General features: G+C 45.2%; 1 protein-coding gene across 4 annotated transcripts in view; it reads left to right on the forward strand.

Annotated features, from left to right (window-relative positions):
* Positions 1-21,837, forward strand: part of FKBP4 (FKBP prolyl isomerase 4) — a 159,853-nt gene that overhangs the window by 102,041 nt on the left and 35,975 nt on the right. For all 4 annotated transcript variants that reach the window (XM_030214573.1, XM_030214574.1, XM_030214575.1 and 1 more), the window contains one exon: positions 8,270-8,360. In XM_030214573.1, the coding sequence (XP_030070433.1) occupies positions 8,270-8,360 (91 nt within the window). The remainder of the gene's footprint in view (positions 1-8,269; positions 8,361-21,837) is intronic.

Genomic DNA, 21,837 nt, shown 5'->3' on the forward strand with positions numbered 1-21,837 from the left:
CTTGCCATGCCATCTGCTGCAGCTGTGTTTGGCCCTCCACTCGCGGTGCGGTCTCAGAGTTTGGTTCCACTTGCAGCTCCGGTATCGACTGCCACCCAGGTCGGCTCCCTGCTGTCATCGATGATGGAAGCTTTGCCATAGTCCATGCGGGAGTCTGCCCCTCAACATCACCACCGGGACCATGGGTCCAGCGTTGAGGCGGGTTCGGTCTCAGAAATCACTGAGGGTAGTGCGCTCCAACACTGAGGAGGAATGCTCGTGGTACTCTGAGGAAGATCCCAGGTACTTCCACATCCTCAGATGTCCTTTGGGATCCCCTCTGAACCTTCCCCTCCACCTGAAAGGAGACAGTCTCCACCTTAGAGCCTCTCTTTCATCTTTTGTACAGGAAATGTCTCAGGCCATTCCATTCCCCATAGACGTGGAGGATGAGCCCAGGCTGAGATGCTCGAGGTCCTGGACTATACTTCTCCACCTAGAGAGGCAATGACAGCTTCTTTGCATAAGGTACTCAGGCCAAAATGCACTAAAGTCGTCGTTAGAGCCGTTCTGTACCGAATTCCATAGCGATTTCGGTAGGGAACGGCTATGCATCAAGGAAAGGGAATGCAAATGAGCTATTCGTTGTAGCTCACTTGCATTCTCTATTCCTTCTTAAAACAGTCGGAGAATCGGCCGGTCAAGCATGCACAGAGCAGCAAAGCGTTATGCTGGCTGCTCTGCGCATGCCAAATACGCCTTTATAATACGTTTTTATTATTGTGGGGGAGGACGCACAAAAGCTTTATTAAAAAAAAATCACAGGCTCCGATGCTGCTTCTGCTAATGTGTTGACTGAATTTCACTCATAGCAAGCAAGTGCAGTTTGGACATTGTTGGTTCATGAATGGCAGAATAACAAATGGTCAAATAAATAAAAACGGGGAGAAAATAATAACTCCATTTTTAACAAAACTATTAGTGGGATTTGAACCCGCCACCTTTGGATTACAAGACCTGTGCTCTAATCACTCACAACAGCTCTATTTGCATGGCTGTCCCTCCCTTACTTCCAGGTCTCTCAGCCGAGTGAAGCACGGGCAAAAAGGACGTTTTTATTATTGCGGGGGAGGACACACAAAATGGACATTTTTTTTTTTATGCGAAGCTTTATCAAACAGGCTCCAATCCTGCAGGCTCTTTTTTGGGCATTCAACCCCAGAATAATAAAAATGTCCTTTTTGCCCGTGCTTCACTCAGCTAAGAAGTCTCTGAGCCAATCATAGCGTGTTTAGCTCAGCTAAATGCGCTGGGATTGGCTCAGAGACTTCCAGGTTTTGTTTAACATTTTAATAATTTTTCCAATCCCGCGCAGCCCTAACGAGGTACAGACCTCTCGTTAGATTTTCCAGCATTAAGGCAATCGGAAAAGGTTAGTGCATCTCGTTACAATAGGGTTTCTACACGATTTGCTCATCTGCTTTCCGTTTTCGTTAGCTGCTACCGTCGTCAGGGAAAAAAGTGTTTAGTGCATGCCAGGGTTTACTGCTTGCTTGTTAATGGCTTATTATTGGCTCGTAAAGTTTAGTGCATCTGGACCTCAGGGAAGTCCTTATGCGAAACTGGGTGTCCCCTGTCTGCCCCCGTAATCCCGAAGAAGACAGATTCTCTCAGTATTGGATTCACGGGGAGCCTGGGTTGATGAGGTCTGTTACCCGACAACTCCATGGTGTTTGACTCTGCCTTCAAGAGAGCCAAGAGTTTTAGAGACTATGCTTCAGTGCCCCCAGGCAGAGAAGCTAGAACCTTGGATTCTTTTGGGAGGAAGATATATCAGGCCGCCGTGCTCATTGCCTGTATACAGTCATACCGGTTCTTCACGAGCATCCACTTGCAGAGCTCGGTGCGACAGCTGTCAAGTTTGGTCGATGCCCTCCCTCCGGAACAGGCCAAACCTTTTCACCAGCTGGTCGAGCAGCAGAAGGCGTGTTGTAAATTTTTGGCCAGGGGCGCATACGACGCTTTTGATGGAGCATCCAGGATATCCGCTCATGGTATAGTAATGCGCATACTCTCATGGCTGCGTGTTTCTGACCTGGACCATTTGGTCCAGCAGAGGATTGCGGATGTTCCTTGCCGGGGGGATAATGTGTTCGGAGAGAAGGTGGAAGATCTAGTTGACCAGATCAAGAAGCATACAGATGCTATGGCTTCTCTCTCCCCCACCAGGCACCTACTGCTTCCACCTCCTCAACTAGGAGGTATTTTGGTGGGTCACGGAGTGCTCCCTATTCCTATTCTAGACATAGGTACACGCCGGCATCTCGCCAGCCTACCCAGGCTCGGCCCCAGCGCGTTCATTCCCGTCAACAGCGTGCGCTAAGGCCCCAACTGCTCCCCAGCAAAAGCAGGGGACGAGCTTTTGACTGGCTCCAAGGGAGCACAGCCACAATAAAAGTGTCCGTGCCGGATGACTTGCTAGTTGGGGGGAGGTTAATGGGTTTTTTTCACCAAAGGTTGCCTCATAACCTCCCAACTGAATTCTTCAAATAGGTTAGGATACCACCCTCAATCTGGTATCCAAACCTCCAAATTTCCCACAGAGAGCTCATTCATTCAGCTCCCATCACAAGCAGGAACTTGTAGAGGAACTCTCCGCCTTTCTAAAGGCCCATGCGGTCAAACCCATTCCACCAGAGGAAGAAGGGCAGGGATTCTATTCCAGGCACTTCCTTGTGCAGAAGAAAATGGGGGATGTGTCCCATCCTGGACCTAAGGGCCCTGAACAAATTTCTGGTCCGAGAAAAGTTCAGGATGATTTCCCTGGGCACCCTTTTCCCCATGATTCAGGAAAATGATTGGCTATGCTCTCTGGACTTGAAGGATACTTGTACACTCATATCTCGATACTTCCAGCTCACAGGAAGTATCTTCGGTTTTGGTTGGGAGCGTAGCATTTTCAGTACTGCGTACTGCCTTTTGGCCTAGCGTCAGCTCCCAGGGTATTTATCAAGTGTCCAGCGGTAGTTGCAGTGTTGCTATGCAGACTGGGAGTGCATGTGTTCATTTATCTTTTTTTTTTTTTTTTAACTTTTCCAAATTTTTATTGAATAAAGATCCAACATACAACCATAAATTCAAGTACACAGTCGTGCACCCTCCAACATATCAGTATAACATCTTCAATACATTTTTTAACCAACTGTTTATGTCCCCCCCTCCCTCCCCCCTATTGAATTGTCAGGGTAGAGTCTGGTCGTGCCAACCACTCCGTGTAGGGGTCACAAATTCGGTGGTATGGCAGCAAACGACCCAGATGCATCGCAGTCAACTTAGACATCAGCTGAATATAGTCCAATTTACGCAGAATCGACTTCAGTCCCGGCAGTCTGCTGCTTCCATGCCGCCGCCAGCACCAATTTGCTGGCCACCAAAATCTGAGTGGCCAGTTGGTGCGCATATTTTTTACTGCCCTGAAGTCTTATGTGTAACAAGCAATGGTCCATTTTCATGGGAAAAACAATTTTTGTTATACTTGCAATCAATTTCAGAATCCTTGTCCAATACTGTTGAGCCTGTGGGCAAGCCCACCAGATATGGACCATGTCACCCTCCATACCACATTGACGCCAGCAGAGAGCGGACCCTCCCTTAAACATCTTGGCTAGTCTCTGCGGTGTGTAATACCAACAGTATAATATTTTATAGCCATTTTCTACCAATGCATTAGAGATTGACACTTTAAGTAAAGATGTAAACACCCTTTCCCACATATGGTATTCATAAGACACCCCCAATAGTTTTTCCCACTTCTGTGTGTAGTGCAAGATGGGCTGCGAGTGTAATAGGAGCGCTTTATATAATCTAGATACCTCTCCTCTTCCTCCTCCTCCAGCCAGTGCCCGCTCTAATTGTGTTTCCTCCAAACACAGCTCTTCTTTTGTACGCCTCAGGATAAAATCTCTTAATTGGTGGAACTGAAAGGCGTTGGAGGCAGGAATCCCATATTCCTCCTGCACTTCCTCAAAAGTAAGAAGTTCCCCATCGTCCCATACGTGACCCAGCTCCCACAGTCCCCTCTGTTCCCACTTCTTAAAGCAGTATCTGAGAATCCCGGGCCGAATCCCGGTGCGTATCTAATCATCATGTGCAGGAAAAAAGTTCGTCCACGAAAAAAGCTACTGCGAATTTGACTCCATGTAGTAAGTGGCCCCCCCCCCACCAGTGGAGGGGCCACCTTTATTATCTCTTTTAGCTCCCTATCAGGCAGCCAGGGTATGGCTTTTAACGGGTGAAACTCGCACCAGGCCTGCTCCATAACTTTTCCAAGCCTTCGCTTTCCCATTATGCCACTCAGCTAGGATACGGAGATGGGCCTCTCTGTAATAAAGCAGAAATGAAGGTACTCCCATCCCCCCATGTGCCCGTGGCTGATGCATTACTGACCTACGCACCCGTGGTGGCTTCCGCTTCCAAATGAAGGAGAAAACTCTCCGCTGCAGGCCTCTAAAGAATTTGTCGGACAATGGGATAGGTAGCGCTATGAATAGATATAATATTTTGGGCAGTAAAATCATTTTAACCGCACTGATCCGCCCCATCCACGAGATCGTCAATCCCTCCCATTTATCTAACTCCTGAAATAACTCCCGTACCTTTGCTGGAAAGTTGGCCTCATATAGGCCCTCCCATCGTTTCGTAATATTTACTCCTAAATATTTAATTGATTTAGGCGCCCATCGATAGGGAAAATGAGCTTGCAGCTCCCCCACTTGATCTGCTGGTATAGTAATATTTAAGGCTTCTGATTTTTCCATATTGACCTTAAATCCAGCCACCCAGCCATAGTCCTGCAGGGCCGCCCCTACAATGGGAAGTGACTTAACGGGGTCTGTTAGTGTGAGAAGAATGTCATCCGCAAACAGTGTTCATTTATCTTGACGATTGGCTGGTGAAGAGCACCTCGGAAGACAGTGCTCAGGAGTCCATGCGGAGAACTATTCAAGTGCTGGGGCTGCTGGGGTTTGTAATCAATTACCCCGTCCCATCTCACTCCTGTTAAAATTGGAGTTCATTGGAGCGTTGCTAGATAGAGGACAGTTTTGAGCCTATCTTCCCGAGACACGGAGAGACAACCTTCTGTCTCTTGTGTCCACGGTTTGACAGTCTCAGCAAGTCACAGCTCGGCAGATGTTGAGACTCTTGGGGCACATGGCTTCGTGTTCATGTTACACCCATGGCATGTCTGCATATGAGATCTGTTCAGTGGACCCTGGTTTCTCAGTGGTATCAAGCCACGGGGAGCCTAGAAGATGTCATCCAAGTGTCCCCCCATTTTGACCATGGGACGTCCATTCCAAATTCCTCTGCCGCAGAAAGTGCTGACGACTGATACATCTCTCCTGGAGTGGGGGCTTCACACTCAGGGAGCCTGGTTCCCCCCCCCCCCCCCCCCCCCCCCCCCCAAGGAAACATCTTCAGATCGACCTCCTGGAGCTCTGAGCGATCTGGAACGCTTTAAAGGCTTTCAGAGATCAGCTGTCCAACCAGAAAATCTTAATTCAGATAATCAGGTTGCAATGTACTATACCAACGAGCAGGGGGGCACCGGATCTCGCCCTCTGTGTCAGGAAGCCATCCAGATGTGGCTCTGGGTGCACGTTACGGCATGTTTCTCCACGCCACTTATCTGGCAGGCGAAAACAGCCTGACCGACAGACTGAGCAGGATAATGCAACCTCGTGAGCGATCCCTGAATATGGATGTAGCCTGCAAAATCTTCTGAGCATGGGGCACCCATAGACCTTTTCTTGTCCTACACAGACTGCTTGAATACCTTCTACACTTAGTCTGATCTCGACCAACTCCGTATGGGTCCACCTAAGTGCAATTATTGCGTATCATCAGCATGTAGAAGGTAAGCCTATCTCTGGACAGCCTTTAGTTGTTTGCTTCATGAGAGGTTTGCTTTTGTCAAAGCCCCCTGTCAAACCTCCTCGAGCGTCATGGGATCTCAACATCGTTCTCGCCCAGCTGATGAAAGCTGCTTTTGAGCCACTGAATTCTGCCACCTGAAGTACTTGACTTTGAAGGTCATTTTTTTGGTGGCTGTTCAGCTCATAGGGTCAGTGAGCTTCAGGCCTTAGTAGCGAACCAATCGATTGTCTTGCCAACATTTTTTTTCCCTGTCCCCATACCCACCCTGGCGAAAGCAACTTGCACACTTTGGATTACAAGAGAGTGTTGGCCTTTTACATGGAGCAGATGAAGCCCTTCAGACAGTCCACCCAGTTGTTTGTCTCTCTTGATCCCAACAGGAGGGGAGTCACCATCGGTAAACACACTTATTTCCAATTGGCTAGCAGATTGCATTTCTTTCGCTTATGCCCAAGCTGGGCTGACTGTGGAGGGCCATGTCACGCCTCATAATGTCAGAGCCATTGCTGCATCGGTGGTCCACTTGAAGTCAGCCTCCATTGAAGAGATTTGCAAAGCTGCGACATGGTCCTCAGTCCACATCTCATTACTGCTTTGAGCAGGACACCCGACACAACAGTTGGTTTGGACAGTCGGTGTTGCAGAATCTGTTTGGGGTATAGAATCCAACTCCCCCCCCCCCCCCCCCCCCCGGCCCGTTTTATTCTGTTCCAGGCTGCACTCTCAGCTAGTTTGTATATAGTTTTAGGTTAATCTATCTTATTTCCTCGCTGTTGCGAGGCCCAATTCACCAGAGTTTTTTTTTTTTTTTTGTTTGTTTGTTTTTTTGGGTGAGCCTGGATGCTAGGGATACCCCACGTGAGAATGATCAGCCTGCTTGTCCTCGGAGAAAGTGAGGATGCGTACCTGAAGCAGGTGTTCTCCGAGGACAGCAGGCTGATCATTCTCACAAACCCGCCCACCTCCCCTTGGAGTTTTCTTCTTTCTCTTTCTTTCTTACTTTTCACTGAACTGAGGAACACGGCCACATGGCCGGCAGGAAGGCACTCTGTGCATGCGCAGTTGGATGCACTCAGAAGGCTGTAGCAAGTTTTTGCCGGTTTCTGGGCCAGTGTGGATCACCAAGCCACAAGTGAGAATGATCAGCCTTCTGTCCTCGGAGAACACCTGCTTTAGGTAAGTATCTGCTGTCCCAACTCGTTAACCAGTTCCTAAACATTTCAGTTGTCATCCGTGCATTTTTGTTTGCATAATGCAAAACTGGTAAACTTTCCATACTGATCCCTTTAGAAAACTGAGGCTTTACACTTTTTCCAGTAACCAGTAGTTTACGTTATCAGTTCCTGACATGTTGGAACAGTATAACACTGAGACATGATCCATTGCTCTCTTTGAGCCTGGCAGTGTTGTGTGTTTTATAGGTTAGGGAACCATCTGGTGTGGTATGGTAGAATAACCTTGTTCGACGGTATTATAGATGTCATCCACACAAAAATTACAAAGTAAACTTGCAAGTTTTGTGGCTTTCTGTTGTTTGGTACTTTTAACTTCAGCGCTGTCTTTCTCACCATGTGCTTTCTTAAACTTTATCCCAAATCTGCATTTCCATTCTGATAACCATCCATCTGATGCTTTAAAATTATTGTGACTGAGTTTTCTTGCTAAGTTCTCTGACTTGCTTTTTAATATTGGTCCACTCACATGAATACCTCGTCCAGTTACAATTTGAGAAACATTGATTGAGGGCCTCTTCAACATCTGGATTCTTATCTTCATGCTTCTGTTTCTGGGGAAACTCCCTCTTGCCTCTTATGTAATGTCCATTCATTTCTCAATTTTTCATGTTGTACAGTATGTACTTTCATAGATTTTGTCACTCTGGTAATCTCTGCCAGTTGGCATTGACTGGTGTGTTATGGTGGTTTTTTCAGTTGCTCAAGCAAGCCAATTTTGTCTGCGAGATTTAGATGTTTCCTAGGCATTTTAAATGCAGCTGCCACAGATGGAACGTGACACACCCCACAGTAGCACATGTACACAAAAATAGCTGCCCATTTATATGTAAAAGTGACGCATCGATGATGATCTGTGGAAATGGCATGGTGTCCCAAATAAGCAAAACGTTTCCCCCTTTTAATTGTGCTTTGTTTTTGTTCTCTCAGGTTTGGACCCAATAAATGGGTGCCCCAATTAACCAGAATCTACTGTATAGATATAAATGATATCCCAGCCCATGAAAATAATGAAGAGTTTGTTCTAGGTGATGTATGCCATAAAGTATCCACTTTAGGATGCCTTGTGCTCAAAAGGAGCCATATTGGGAGTATTCCTTAATAGACCTTTTCTATTCTAGGTATGGCTTTGGAAGTGCTGGGAATGAGAAGTTTCAGATCCCTCCAAATTCTGCACTGCGTTATGAAGTAAAACTCAAAAGCTTTGAAAAGGTAGGTGAGGAGCAGTAGTGACTGTACAGCAGTCATTGTAAGTATCTTGCTGCCAACTGCATAATTTGAACAAATAACTCTTTTCTCTGATTCAAGGAAGAAAATGCAGTAGGAAATATGTAACTGGAAATTTTAGCAGCTGTTATGTGTCTTTAAATTTTGGCCTATGTTAAATTTCCTAATTTGCCCAAGTAAGGCTTAAAAAATATTTGACTTCCTTTTTCATCTTGCTAGACCAGCCCAGAACAGATTATGATGCCCTACCTGCAGATGGAGTCAGAGAAGCTGAACTGTTCCAGTGACATCACCAGTATAAGGAGTGGTGCAGCCTAGATTTTGCCGGATTGGACTTGGAACAGCAGGATTTCTTCAGTACAGGCCTGATTTCCCAGGATGCAATCCATGGGCTGGTTAAGCTTGGAGGGTGCCTGAGTCTTAGAGGTATATCAAATGCATGACCTTTACCCATGGGCTCTTGCTCAATGAGGCTAGCTGGCAAGAGGTCCCAAAGGACTTCTGCCAGCAGGGGTGAATAGACTTAATCTTTTAACCTTTTTTTTTTTTTTTTTTTTTTTTGCTGCTCCCCCTGCCCCCAATGGGACTCCTGCAGATTGGGTTTATTTAAAAGGAAAAGGGGGTGGCCTTCAGTAATAAAGGGCTTCTGGTTGGTGAACAGTTTATAGGGCAATCGGCAAAACAGTGCAGTGCTGAGTTCAGGTGGTTTGTTTTGTTTTTGTTTGGTTTTTTTCTCTCCTAGCTGGATAAGCGATTGTGGGTTTGTGGAAGTAAGGGATACTTCAGCCGTTTACTTTGGTGGCAGCTTCTGAAGTAAGATATGTTGCAGTAAGCATTGTGGGGCATGTGGAACCATCTGGAAAGTAGTGCTGCCAGTCTACTGCCGTGTGTATGAGATGACGGTGAATTGTTTTTTGCTTTGGGAAAGACCTGGAACTAGTACTTAGTACAGCTATTTCTGCAATAGGCCTGTGTCCTCTGAAGTGGTTGGTTGGTTTCTGGACCTGCTTTCATGGCAGATAATGTTTTTATGATCTGGTCCACATTTCCCCATCTGTTAGTATGGTAGCCTTGATGGTGGTCACCCACAGTTGACTGTGGCTCCCACACTCTGCTGTGCCTCAAATCTCACTTGAGCAAGTTTCCCTTTTAAGGTCAGCTGTTTGTGTTTATGATCTGCTCATGAAGAGCTGCTAGCTCTCAACACCTTCTGGAGATGAGATTGATTGGTCAAGGCTCAAATTTGGCAGCCAGAACTAAGGATTAAGGCTGGTACCTCCTGGTCAGATAGGCTGCGTTTGTCAGCAAACGGTTTGCTCTTCTGAGAAGCAAGGAGGTTTGGGGACACTGGTACCACCTCCTCTGTCAAGGGCCCCTAGTAAGGATCTGCAGGCTCAATTAGTGGGGGTGCAAGTAGGGAGAAATTTGTTAACCCCCCCCCCCCCCAACCTATGGGTTTTGGAGGTTATTCAGCAAGGTTATGCTCTTGAATTCACAGAACCTGTTACAAATGCCTTTTTGAATTTCATTTATGGTTCCTCCCTCAAAAGGTTGTGAATGCAAATTGCAATGGTTGCTTCAGCTGGGAGCTCTGGAGTCCCAGAAAGAAGACACACTGTGGCCTCTTAAGTCCAGAATGGATCAGTAAATCTTTCAGGTCCCATGCTTTCACATGGAGACCTTGTAATGTCTTCAGTCAAGCCAAGGAAGTTCCTAATTTTTGGATTTTGTAGAAGTTTATGTTCTATATCATGACTAGGGACAGGCATAAGCACTACTGCATTTCTGCATCTTGGGCAAGCATGTTCAATTCAGGGCTCTGTAGAAAATCGTGGGTGCTGTTGCAAGACTAAAGAACAAGTTTTGGTAATGGCTATGTATCTCTGCAAGCAGGGATTTAAGCTCACCCATTCTTGAGCTATTGACTGACTTGGGCTGACTCAAATGCAGATTCATGGAGATCAATGGCCAAGTTATTTTCCTGTTGGAATGTCTCTAGGTTGGGTGGTAAACTATACCAAGTGAGCTTGTCTTTTCACAAGCTGGATTACCTTAGGATCTGCTTTGATACCAAGTGTGGAACTGTTTTCTCACCCTTTAATGGGTAAACAAACTTCTTGTGCTCAAAACTCCCTCTCCTGGTCCCAAAGATCCTCTCTGCTGGAGTCAATGGTGGCAGTGCTGGATTTGGTCCTATGGGCAAGGGTTCATAGACTGTTCCAGTGGGACGTCTTGCTGAGTCTTCTCAGTTCTAGGAATTTGAAGCCCGGCGCATACTCTCATTGAGTTCTCTCACTTGGTGGAACTATTTAGCTCCATCTCCTGGAAAGAGTTCTCTATATAATCAAGATTGTGGGTGGTCATTGTCCATCAGTGCATGTCTGGAGGGGGTGGGGGTAGACCCATTGCCTTTAGCAAATTGCACTAGTTTGATGGATGAAGCATTATGGACTATCAACTAAATGGACACAAGGGCCATTAGCTTAGCTCTGCAGCAGTTACCGTCTTTCTTATGAAGAAAGGCAGTTCAGGTGATTTCTGACAGTGCTTACAGCAGTGGCCTATCTCAATAGGCAGGACAGGACCTAAGAAAGCTAGAATGAGCATAGGTCAGTTGGATTTACAGCCGAGTTGAGCTCAATCTATTAAATTTCAGTAGCTCACATTGCAGCAGTGGAAGGTATGGAAGCAGATTTTTCTCAGTTGGCATTCTCTGGACCTGAGGGAGTAGGAGTTCAACATTTTAGCTCCCCTTGGATCATTGGAGACGCCATTCTTTGATGGTTTGGAAGGTGGCAAAAAAAACAGTTTCTTGTAGAGCTGTACCAAATAGCATGTTTTACTAGTTGGCTGAATACAAATAATTAAAAATATTATTTGGCTGAATACAAATAATGGGCATTGAGCTTTGACATAACAAATAATAAAAGAAGCAACGTGAAATCAGACCAATGTTTCTCTGAGGACAAGCAGGCATGATATTCTCACATGTGGGTGACATCTTCCACAAAGCCCGGTGCAGACACTGCCATAGTGCACTGTCACTTTAAAACTGAGGCAGTGCCCCCACTGCGCAAGCGCCTTCCCACCCGAGACTTGAGCACAAGACCAGCAGTCTAATGTTTTCCACGGAGCAGAGAGGTTGGTTTCTTAATTTCTCATCAAACTTTGCCTTTTTGGTGCCTTCCCTTTTTTGGGATATCTTTCCTTCATATTCTTCATTCTTCTTACTTTGTTCACTTCATTTAAAAAAAAATTTTTTTTTTCAAATTTATTTTTCACTTTTTCTTTTTTTTTTTTTTTTTTTTCAGCCTTTGGAACCTCTGAGCCCTTTTTTTGCTCAGGAATCATCAACCATTTTCAAGTATGGAACTACTCATGCTCCATGGGCCATTAAGCCTTTTGATCTTGCATTGGCCGTTTTTTCTCTCTGTCGGTGAGGGTGCCCGAGTGGCTTTAAGAAGTGTACTCAATGAAATAGGACTGGTGTATTCAGTGCTTAGGTCTGGAGCACCGGGAGATACTGTGGCCTCTGCTTGTGCATGCAAGTGAGGGCACTTAAAGCCTGCGGAGTCCAGTGTGACAAGCTTTTTAGTTCTGCATTGAGCATGGCAGGAGATGTGACATTCTGTAGAACCTGCATCAACATTAGTTTCACAGACGCATCAAGAAGGTCTGACATCGTACTCTGTATTGCAACTGCGTAATGACTCTACATCCTTTTCCTCGGTGCTGCGAGCATTGAGAGACCTGCAGCATAAAAAAATCTAACTGTCACCATCATTCTCCCTCCAGGCACTTTGCCAACACCTCCCCTGCATCAACATCCTCAATGCACGGGAAGCATCCATGCTGCAGTGACTACTCCTCTCCAAGTTTTCTCATTGAGAGTCTTTGAGATCTCCTATGCCTGTGCAGGCTATAACTCGGGCTGCTTACTCAGAGCTTTCCCAGCTGGTACCGACGCATACTCTACCTGAAGCATAAGCATGAGATCTTGCACTGCAAAAGTATATTTTAAAGCCGATTCCACAACTAAGGAATGATGGGATAACTGCATTTTTTTCCAACCCTGTGCATTTCTGAATCCTGTACATTGTATCAGTTTTCTTTGGCGTAACTGTCAGTGGAATTTCCCAGTTCTTGATCAGTGTTCTTCATAATTGTATGAAGTGGAACAGTGATTCCTTCTCAAGGAGAGTCATAATCTAGAACCTGAGAGTTCTGAACGAGGTTCTTCCTTTGTTTCCGATTTGAAAGGTATGGCTTGGGTCATTTCAGGTGGCGAAGAAGAATCAGATGGAATGCCGTAAGACTCCTCAGCTAACAAGTTGTGTGTCCTGTTCTATCTACCAGTACTTTGAAGAGTCTGACTCTTCAAAGTACTGTTCTTGGGAAGTATGCGAGGGTCAACTAGAACACTGGCTCTGTGTCGAACTGCATCGAGGCAAATGAGCCTCCGAGGCTGGAGAAAGTTCCTTTGCCAATGTAGACGTTGATCAGGTTCATGGTGCTTCCGATGGTTGACACCGTGCTGGTATGTGGGACCTCTCCCGTGACAGTCTCTTCGATGTATTTATGGGATGGGAGGAGGCTGGCACAAGCACCCTACCCTGTAAGCTAGAACATTAGACTTTTGGCAGAAGAACATTTTAGGCCTCAGTGCTAACCAATCGCGTATTAGATTATCAACTTTATTCCACAATTTGCTTAGTCTCTAATACAAAATACTTTCTCCTTTGCAGACTACCTTCTACCTGTTTTACAGGCATCTTCTAAATTGTCGTAAATATCTGGCAAGACAGGTTGTTGACGCCTTTCTCTTTTCACATATTTGTCTTATGAGTGACAATGCGACGTCTTTCCTGGCTCAGAGTCTCTGACCTTGAATCTGTTGTCCAAGAGCTTCTAGCAGATGCCCCTTGTTGGGGAGACCACTTACGAAGTGGTCTAACTTCTGCAAGAGTAAGGACAAAAATCTGACTTGGTCTAAAAAAAAAAACAGCAACCCAGTTTTTCCTAGAGAGCATTGCCACTGTCCAGTTGTCCATGCCAAGTGAGATACTGGTAGGAGGAAAACTCATCCTCTTTCAGTAGAGGTGGACTCTCATAACCTCCAACCATTGAGTGCTACTCACCAAACAGCATGATTACACTCTGCTTTGGGGAAAAAAAACACCTCCTGACCATCATCCAAGGGTCTCGATTCAATTCTCTCCAGATGATACTACTTTAAGAAGGGCTCTCTGTCCTCTTCTGGCAAAATGCAGTGGAACCAGTTCCTCTGCTGGAGGAGGGGTCAAGGATTCTACTCTAGGTATTTTTCATACTAGAAAAGACGGGAGGAATATGACCAATTTTTGATCTGCGAGACAACAAGTTTCTACTCAAAGAAATTTTGCATGGTTTCCCTGGGATCACTGCATCCCATGATACAACTCATTCTGGCTTTGCTCTCTAGATCTAAAGGAGGCATACATGTACATACCTATTCTCCCTGCTCACAGAAAGTTCCTGCTCCTCCGGTGTGGGACTTTGCATTATCAGTACAATGTCTTGCCATTTGATTTGGTTCAGTCCTGCGAGTTTCACAAAGTGCCTCATAATAGCTGCAACACTCCATAGGTTGAGCATACAGGTCTTCCCCTACCTCGACAAGTGGTTAATCAAGGCAGCCTTCAAGAGTCGGCACAGATCTCAATTCAGTCCTCCATATGGCTCTGGATCCTCAGGTTTGTGATCAATTACTCCAAATCACATCTTCAACCGGTTCAGACCTTACAGTTCATCGTGGCGCTCCTGGACACTAATCAAGGCTGAGTATTTCTCCTTCAACCAAAAGCAGACAACATAATACATCTCTCCGCTCAGGTAAAAAAAAATCTACCTAGGTATCTGCTTGTTGGATGCTCCACCTACTAGGTCATATGGCTTCAACAGTCCATGTAACACCGTTGGCTCAACTCCAGTTCAGTTCCGCAGTGGACACTCTTCTTGGTCCCAAGCCACGAGATTGCTCTTGGCTTGTATTTGAGTTAGTCCACAGCTGTGCCACTCTGGAGGATGGTATCCCAGAATCTCACCTTGGGTATTCTGTTTTTAGCCCCTTCCACATAACAGCCCTTACCACGGATGCCTCCATAGTAGGTTGTTCACTGTGAGCAGTCTGGATTTCCTTCAAAACATTCCTGGACTGAGTACTTGATAATACTAGTTTGCACAGACAACCAGGTTGCGATTTATTACTTGAACAAAGAGGAATAGGTTCTTACCACCTCTGTCATCAAGCAATCCAGATATGGACTTGGGTGGTCTCTCAGTAAGCCTGTAGTTTGTTGAATATTCAAGCAGTGGTGAACCCCAGTGATAGACCGATTTGCTTCTCATCAGATCAAGCTCCCCTGCTTTTGTTCCAGACTGTGTGCTCCCAGTATAGCCCCTTCTTGCTCCACTGGAGAATGGACCTTCTATACTCTTTCCCCCCACTGCCTCTCATAGGGAAAAACTCTGTCTTAAACTACGTAGAGACAATGGGACTATGATTCTAACTGCTCCTTACTGCCATGTCAAATCTGGTTCCTTCTTCTCCTAGAGTTATCGTCCAAGGAACCATTGAGGTTAGACCCCTTACCAACCCTGAAAAGAGGTCCCTACTTCATCTGTACCCTTGCTGTATGGCCGTGATGGCTTGGTTCCTGATGACATAGACTTAATATCCTTAAGCCTTCTGGATACAGTCTCTAGGATACTCTTAGCCTAGGAAACCACTTACACAGAAATTTTTGTTTCAATTGGAGATTTTTTCCTCTAGTGTGCAGCCAGAGCACTGGAGCCTGCTAGGTGCTCTCTTCCTACCATTATGGAGTGCCTCTTCCATCTTTTGGATTCTGGTCTCAAAACTAACTTGAGTACACTTAAGTGCCATTAGTGCTTTTCGGTCTAGGGTTTCCATTCATCCCTTGATAGGTTTATTTCATACCAAACCTCCTTTCAAACCACCTCCGGTGGTGTGGAATTTTATCTGTCATGAAACCTCCATTTGAACCACTCCACTCCTGTTCCCTGAAGTTCCTCACATATAAAGTACTGTTTTTAATAGCACTTCTGCCAGAAGAGTAAGCAAACTTAAAGCCCTTGTAGCAGACCCTTCTTACAACAGGTTCTATCGTGACAGGGATTGTTCTCTGAACCCACCTAAATTCCTCCCTATTGGCGTTCCACCTCAATAAATCCATTGTACTTCCTATTTTCTTCCCTAAGCCACACTCATCTTAGAGAAGCAGCACTACGTACCTTAAGATAGCAAGTGTGATCTAGCTTATTATCTGGAGCATACAAGACTTAGTAGAAAGTCCTCCCAGCCTTTTGTGCCCTTTGACCGTAACAGATTGGGGATTCCCAACACCAAATGTACTATCTTGACCTGGCTGGCTGACTATCTCCTACAAGTATGCTGAGGCTGGGCTTGACCCTTCATGGCCTTGTCATTGATCTCAGTGTAAGACCCATGGCGGCTTCAGTAGCCCATTTCCGCTTTACCTCCATTGAAGACAAGGCAGCAATGTGGTCTATCCACACGTCCACTGCTCACTGCTGTCCGGAGCAGCATTCTAGACGGGATAGCCGGTTTCAACAAGTTTAACTTGCCCTCTGGTCCTGTTTTTTTTCAGCCAGGCTCACTTTCTACATAGTTACCAGGTCCATTATTGGGAGCCTGGCAGCTAGTGAGTCCTACATGTTTAGAATATGCCTGCTTGTCCCCGGAGAAAGCTAAGTTACTTCTATCAGGTGTTCTCCGAGGACAGCAGGCATATATTCTCACATCCTTCCCACTTCCCCTTAGAGTTGTCATCTTAGCTTTAGTACTGTACTGCTGGTCCTGTGCTTCAGCGTCAGGTGGGAGGGCACCCTCACATACGCTGTGGGAAATTGCATCAAAGTATTAAAATGACAGTGCATGATGGCAGGATCTGCTTCGGGCTTAGTGGATGACATTGCCTGCTGTCCTCAGTAGGACTTAGCACAGTGGAGCCCCAGATTATTTGTTGCCCCTGTTAATGCAAATCTGAATTGCTTGGTGGCAGGTTCTCTGGTTCCCTTACCAACGGGCCCTGGTCCTTCTGTGTCCTGTTCCTAACAGAAGATCTGGATCTGTTTTGGGCTTAGTTTGGTCCTTGAGAGGTGATGCTTGAAGGGCGAGGGCTACTTGGCTTTGGTCATTGCTATCTTGTGCAAAACCTGCAGAATATATGTGCCCCTGTGTGACTGTGTAACAAGTCTTTCAGCCCTTGTGTTCAGGAGTGTTATCTCATTGAGCATCTAGAAATTTATTCTAGTGTTTCTGCATAAGGGTCTTGATCAAGGGTTGGCTCTTATCTAAGTGATAGTTTGGTCCCCTTTTAGAAATAGGGTTTATGTTATCTTTGTGGCTTAAATGTGGTTCTCAACGCTCTGGCTTAATCCACCTTTTGAGCATTGCGTCAGGCTTTTGAAAGACCTTTCTTGAAAGCATTTTTTATAGTGGCTCTTTCATATACAGATCTTTAATTGTTCAGTCAGTGCTGTTTCTGTTTGCACAGAGGTGGTTTCGTCTTTGTGAATCATGTGGTTTCACTTCTATCATTCTCAGAGAAGATGGATTCAGGGCAGTGACTTAGTTGTTGCTCTGTGTGTTTTTGATGTCCAGACTAGAGATGATAGTGCCTTTTGGCACAGCAGTGTTACAGGGAGGCCTTGTAAATTTTTTTTATGTCCATTGGTCTAGACAGTTTCAGCAGTATGAAAAGGTCAGTGAAATAGTCTTACCTGAATTTCCTCCCTGATGTCTGGAACACAGTCCTGTAAGACTTGCAGGGTTCAAGGAATTCTTGGTCTGCCTGTTTGCTCATTTCCTAGTGCTTTTGCCTTTGTGAAACTTTAGGGGTTTCAAGATATTGTATGTAAGTTCATTTAGTATGTTTGCTTTTTCAGTGGCATACTGGCAAGTTCGGTCTACTACTCCTTATACTGGGGATGTCACTGGAAGAGATCAGCATCTCTGCATCTATCTGCTGGTAGGGCAACACCTCTTGGTCTGGACTGGTCTAACAGGAATCAAGGAAAGGAAACATCTGGTTAGATTACATTTCACCATACCTACAAGGACTCTGGTTGAAACAACCAACTCATGCAAATAGGCTATACTAATACTGCATATCATTTAATACCCACTGAGGACTCGGAATTGGTGGGATATAAATTTTAAATACTTAAATTTATGTTGCGTACTACATATTGAATATTAGGTTTTCCAAAGATGAGCAGGTTGACCTGCTGCAAATGCGGGTGACATCCAGTGCAGCTGACAATCTGCATTTATTCTGGAAAACCTTATTGGCTTTTTCAGTTTTATATAAGGAATTTCATGGCTACATGTCTACTCATGGATCAGCCTTAGAGCTGCAGGAAGAAAAACCAAACTTAAAAAAACATAGTCTCTGTTAATGTCATCTAGAGGTGTCCCTCCCCTCCTTCCCCAGAAAAAGCTTTGCCATGAACCTTTTAAAGTCTTCAGAATTTGGAGTATCAGTAAGATTGCCTTGTGTAAACAAGCAGAGAAACAGCAGCACTCTTCTATTGAAATGTCAAGCTATGGAACTGGGTCATTTTTCAATTGCCCTACTGTGTCATATCAAAGGTCCATCTATCCAGTGGTCAGTCCAAGTACCTGGTTGGGTCCCAAAAAAATAAGATTCCATGCTACTTAATCCCAGATCAGCAGTGGCTTTCCTTAGATCTGCCTTAATGGTGTATGGCCACCCCCCCCCCCCCCCCCCCAAGAATTTGTCCAAACCATTTTTAAACCCAGCCACATACTTGTTCCAGAGCTTAATTATATGTTTAACTAAAATGCATTTTCTCCTATTTGTTTTAAATGTGCTACTATGTAACTTTCCTTCAGCCATCTCTTCTCCAAGCTGAAGAGCCCTAACCTCTTCAGCCTTTCTTCATACAAGTCATTCCATCCACTTAAATCATTTTGATTGCCCTCACCTGTACCTTTTCCAGTTCCACTATGTCTTTATTTGAGATGTGGTTACCAGAATTGTACACAATACTCACGTTACAGTCATGGAGCGATAAAGGGATTATATTTTCTGTTTTATTCTCTATTCATAACATTGTTTTGCTCCTTTTTTTTAGATGCCACTGCGTGCTTAGCAGAAGATTTCAACATATTCATAACACCTAAATCTTTTTCTTGGGTGGTGACTGCTACTGTGGAATCTAGCATCATATAGCTATAATTTGTGGTGTTCTTCCTAATGAGCATTACTTTGCACATGTTGACATGAAATTTAATTTGCCATTTGGATACCCAGTTTGAATACATTGCTCATAATTCCCATTCTCTGAGGGCAAGCAGGCATTCGGTATTCTCTCACATCTAGGGTGACGTCATCCAGCAGAGCCCAATACGGATGTATATAACTATTAGAAAATTCTAGCAGTGTCCCACCATTCATGCGTGGGTGCCTTCCCACCTGATGCGCAAGCACGGGTTCCTCAGTCTGCTTTTTTTTTCCTGCGGAGCCGAGAAGTCACTATGGGGCATACAGTTACACTATTTTGAGGTGTAATTGGGAACGTGACACTTGGTATAGATTACAGAAAAACATGACACCAGCCCGTTGTAGACAATGTAGTGTCTGGAAAGTGATTGTGTTCCCTTTATCTATAGACCTGAATTCATAATGCCCAAATAATAACAGAACTAACTCCACACCCAAAGGTATTATAAAATAGATTGCTTATTTACAATAGCAAAAACAGTGAAAGAGATGCAAGAATGACACAGATGGTCTTAACATAGAAACAGCTGAGTAAATGCACATAAACTAGGCTTTTAATAAGGCCAGCTAACCCCCATAGCACTATACATCAATTACATGGCAGCTGTACAACTGAATGTTGATGAAGCCAGATGGAATGCAAACAGCCCTTTGTCTTAGTTTTTAGCCCTTTTTATGAGAAAGCATAAGCTTCAGTTAGTGCAGCGACGTCAATCTTGGCCTAGTTGAGACACACATATCCTGGACGTTTATCCTTTTCATTCTCGTCTGGCTCAGACATTGGGACTTAGAGTTTCATTATTGTGCCCACTTTGTGGCATGTTGGAGGTCAACTTGTTTCAGTAAACAATATGCTTTTCTTGGGTGAAAACGGGCCTTAAAGTGGTGAGGTAGTGTGGTTGTTCTCCATGTTTTGCAATGTTACTTGCAAGTCTGAAGCCTGACAAGCAACAGGCTTTAGCAGTGAAAGATGAGGTTAGCCAGAGTCTGTATATTTAAAATCAGGTTGGTAATGCTGGATAGTGTCATATTCTGTGTTATGATTCTGCTAGTCCGACAGGGGAATGCTTGGAATCGCTCCTGATTGGTCCGTCAGGGGCTGAGCTGATGTCAGTCTGATCTAGTTAAGCTTACCTTTCCCTACAGCCCCAGCTTTGGCGTTATTCCTATTCTGCAGAAGCCTTACCTGCACTCTGTCTGAGCTATTAGCTCTGTGCTTTCGTGGGGTTTGATTACTCCTTACCTTGCGTGCAGTTTCTGTTCCTCTGTCTCTGTTTGCCGGCTACTTCTAGCATGTGTCTAATTACCTCTCTACACTGCACCTGGGATTCTCTCTGTTTGGCTGAGGTGCTGTGTGGTGAGTTCCTATCTCGTTCCGTTCCAGTTTGTTTTGGTTTCCCTTTCTTCGGATTTACCCTTTGTTGCTGTGTTTGTATTCTGATTTGTATATCCTGTCCTTGTAGCAGGCTCAGGACCCTTTGTTTCGCCCCTTCGGGGTTGTTTGCTCTTTCCCTATACTCCGATTAACCCGTTGTCTGCAGTGTTTGAGCTTGGTTTAATCCTTTGTCTGCAGAGTTTCCCTGCTTCTGGCAGTTGTCTGCTTGGTGCAGTTTTCCCTTGTGACTGTCAGTCCTTTGTTGTAATTATCTTCTGTATTGCTGAGCACTTCCTTTCTGTGCTGGGGGTGTGTTAGGCACCGCACTCCGTTTTGCTGACTTTTCCCTCTCCTGTCCACTGAAGGGTCTCTGCTTACAGTATCTTTATTTCGCAGTCCCTCATTTCCTTTGTGTGCCGTGGGGTACTGCTTGACGTGTTTCTGTGTGTGCTTCCTTTTCTCCTTGATTGCCTAGGGCACTGCCTTGTGTTTCTTGTAGATATGTCTGTCAGTTCCTTTTCCTATGTGTCCTTAGCCTTCACCGTAGGTGTGCTGGTGCTCTAGTTCCCGTGGAGACCTTGTTTTTTCCTCTTTCTTCCCTCCCTACGTATGAGTCGTTTCCGGTTAGGCTGTGAGGCCCGCATGCTTGAATTATGAGTAAATGGGTTCTCGATCGGCCGTGAGGCCCGCCTGAATGCCCTACCTTCCCTTTTCTGGAGGTGCAAGTTGGTTGCTGTGTGTGTGTGCAGGACTTGGTAGCTGGGGTGTAGGAGTATTTCCCTGTGTGTCTCACCTTGCTGGTATTGGCCTATACAAGCCTATGATATCCTGTTTCAACAAGATGGCTGCATCCATCCCTGACCCGCACATCTCTGTGTCAGCAAGAAACAGCTTTGCAGCTTGTGGAAAATTACAGCAGAAGCTCAAAACCAAGGACATGCTGTGGGCAAACCAGGCCCCCCTTATCTCCCTGAGAGGCTGGCTCCAGCAAGGCTGGTGAGAAACAGAAAATGCATACCAAAATGTAACAACTTGAAGGTCAAGAACAGTGAGCCGAAGAAAGATCCAGATTGGTTCCTGCAGCCACCGGACCAAGATGTACTGGGAAGAGCGGGAACAAGAAAAGAGTTAGTCGGAAACCTTGGAAGAAGGTGGAGGTGAAAAGAAGACCAGTGAGACCTAATAAGGTCCACCAACTGATGAACTGTGTATCTGGAGGAAAGTATCGTGGTTCAGCTGTACCTGCACTGAGTGACCTGTGCCCTCCTTGTCTGCTGCAGAGTTCCAGTCCTAGCTCTGACTAAGACTCGCTGCCATATCAGCTTGAGTCTGTGAGGTGTCCCGTGCATTCCCGGAAGACGACCCTGAGGTCAGCTTGGTGAGAGACACGGTGATCTATTGCCTATTAGTCTGGGTTTAGTTAGTGGTAATTACCTGAGCAGAAGGCTGGTGACGTCATACTTGTGATCAGGAGGAGCTGCTAATAACTGTACTACCTCGTAACATAGTGTGACTGATCAGTGGTGTAATTTTATCTGGTAACCAGTAAGAATTAGTGTTTAGTAGTGTGATGTATGAGAGTAATTTTTATCAGCCAGTAATTTTGTATTCAGCCAAAGCTTTGCAGAATGTCTATATTTTGTATACATTACCTATATTTTCTTACCTGATAAACCATAATAAATCTAATATATATATATATATCAGCCTGCGTTCTCAGCTGCAGTTCTTTCTAACGGAAGTATTTGGCTAGGTT

The sequence above is a fragment of the Microcaecilia unicolor genome, chromosome 9 (assembly GCF_901765095.1).
Source record: "Microcaecilia unicolor chromosome 9, aMicUni1.1, whole genome shotgun sequence".
Lineage (NCBI taxonomy): Eukaryota > Metazoa > Chordata > Amphibia > Gymnophiona > Siphonopidae > Microcaecilia > Microcaecilia unicolor.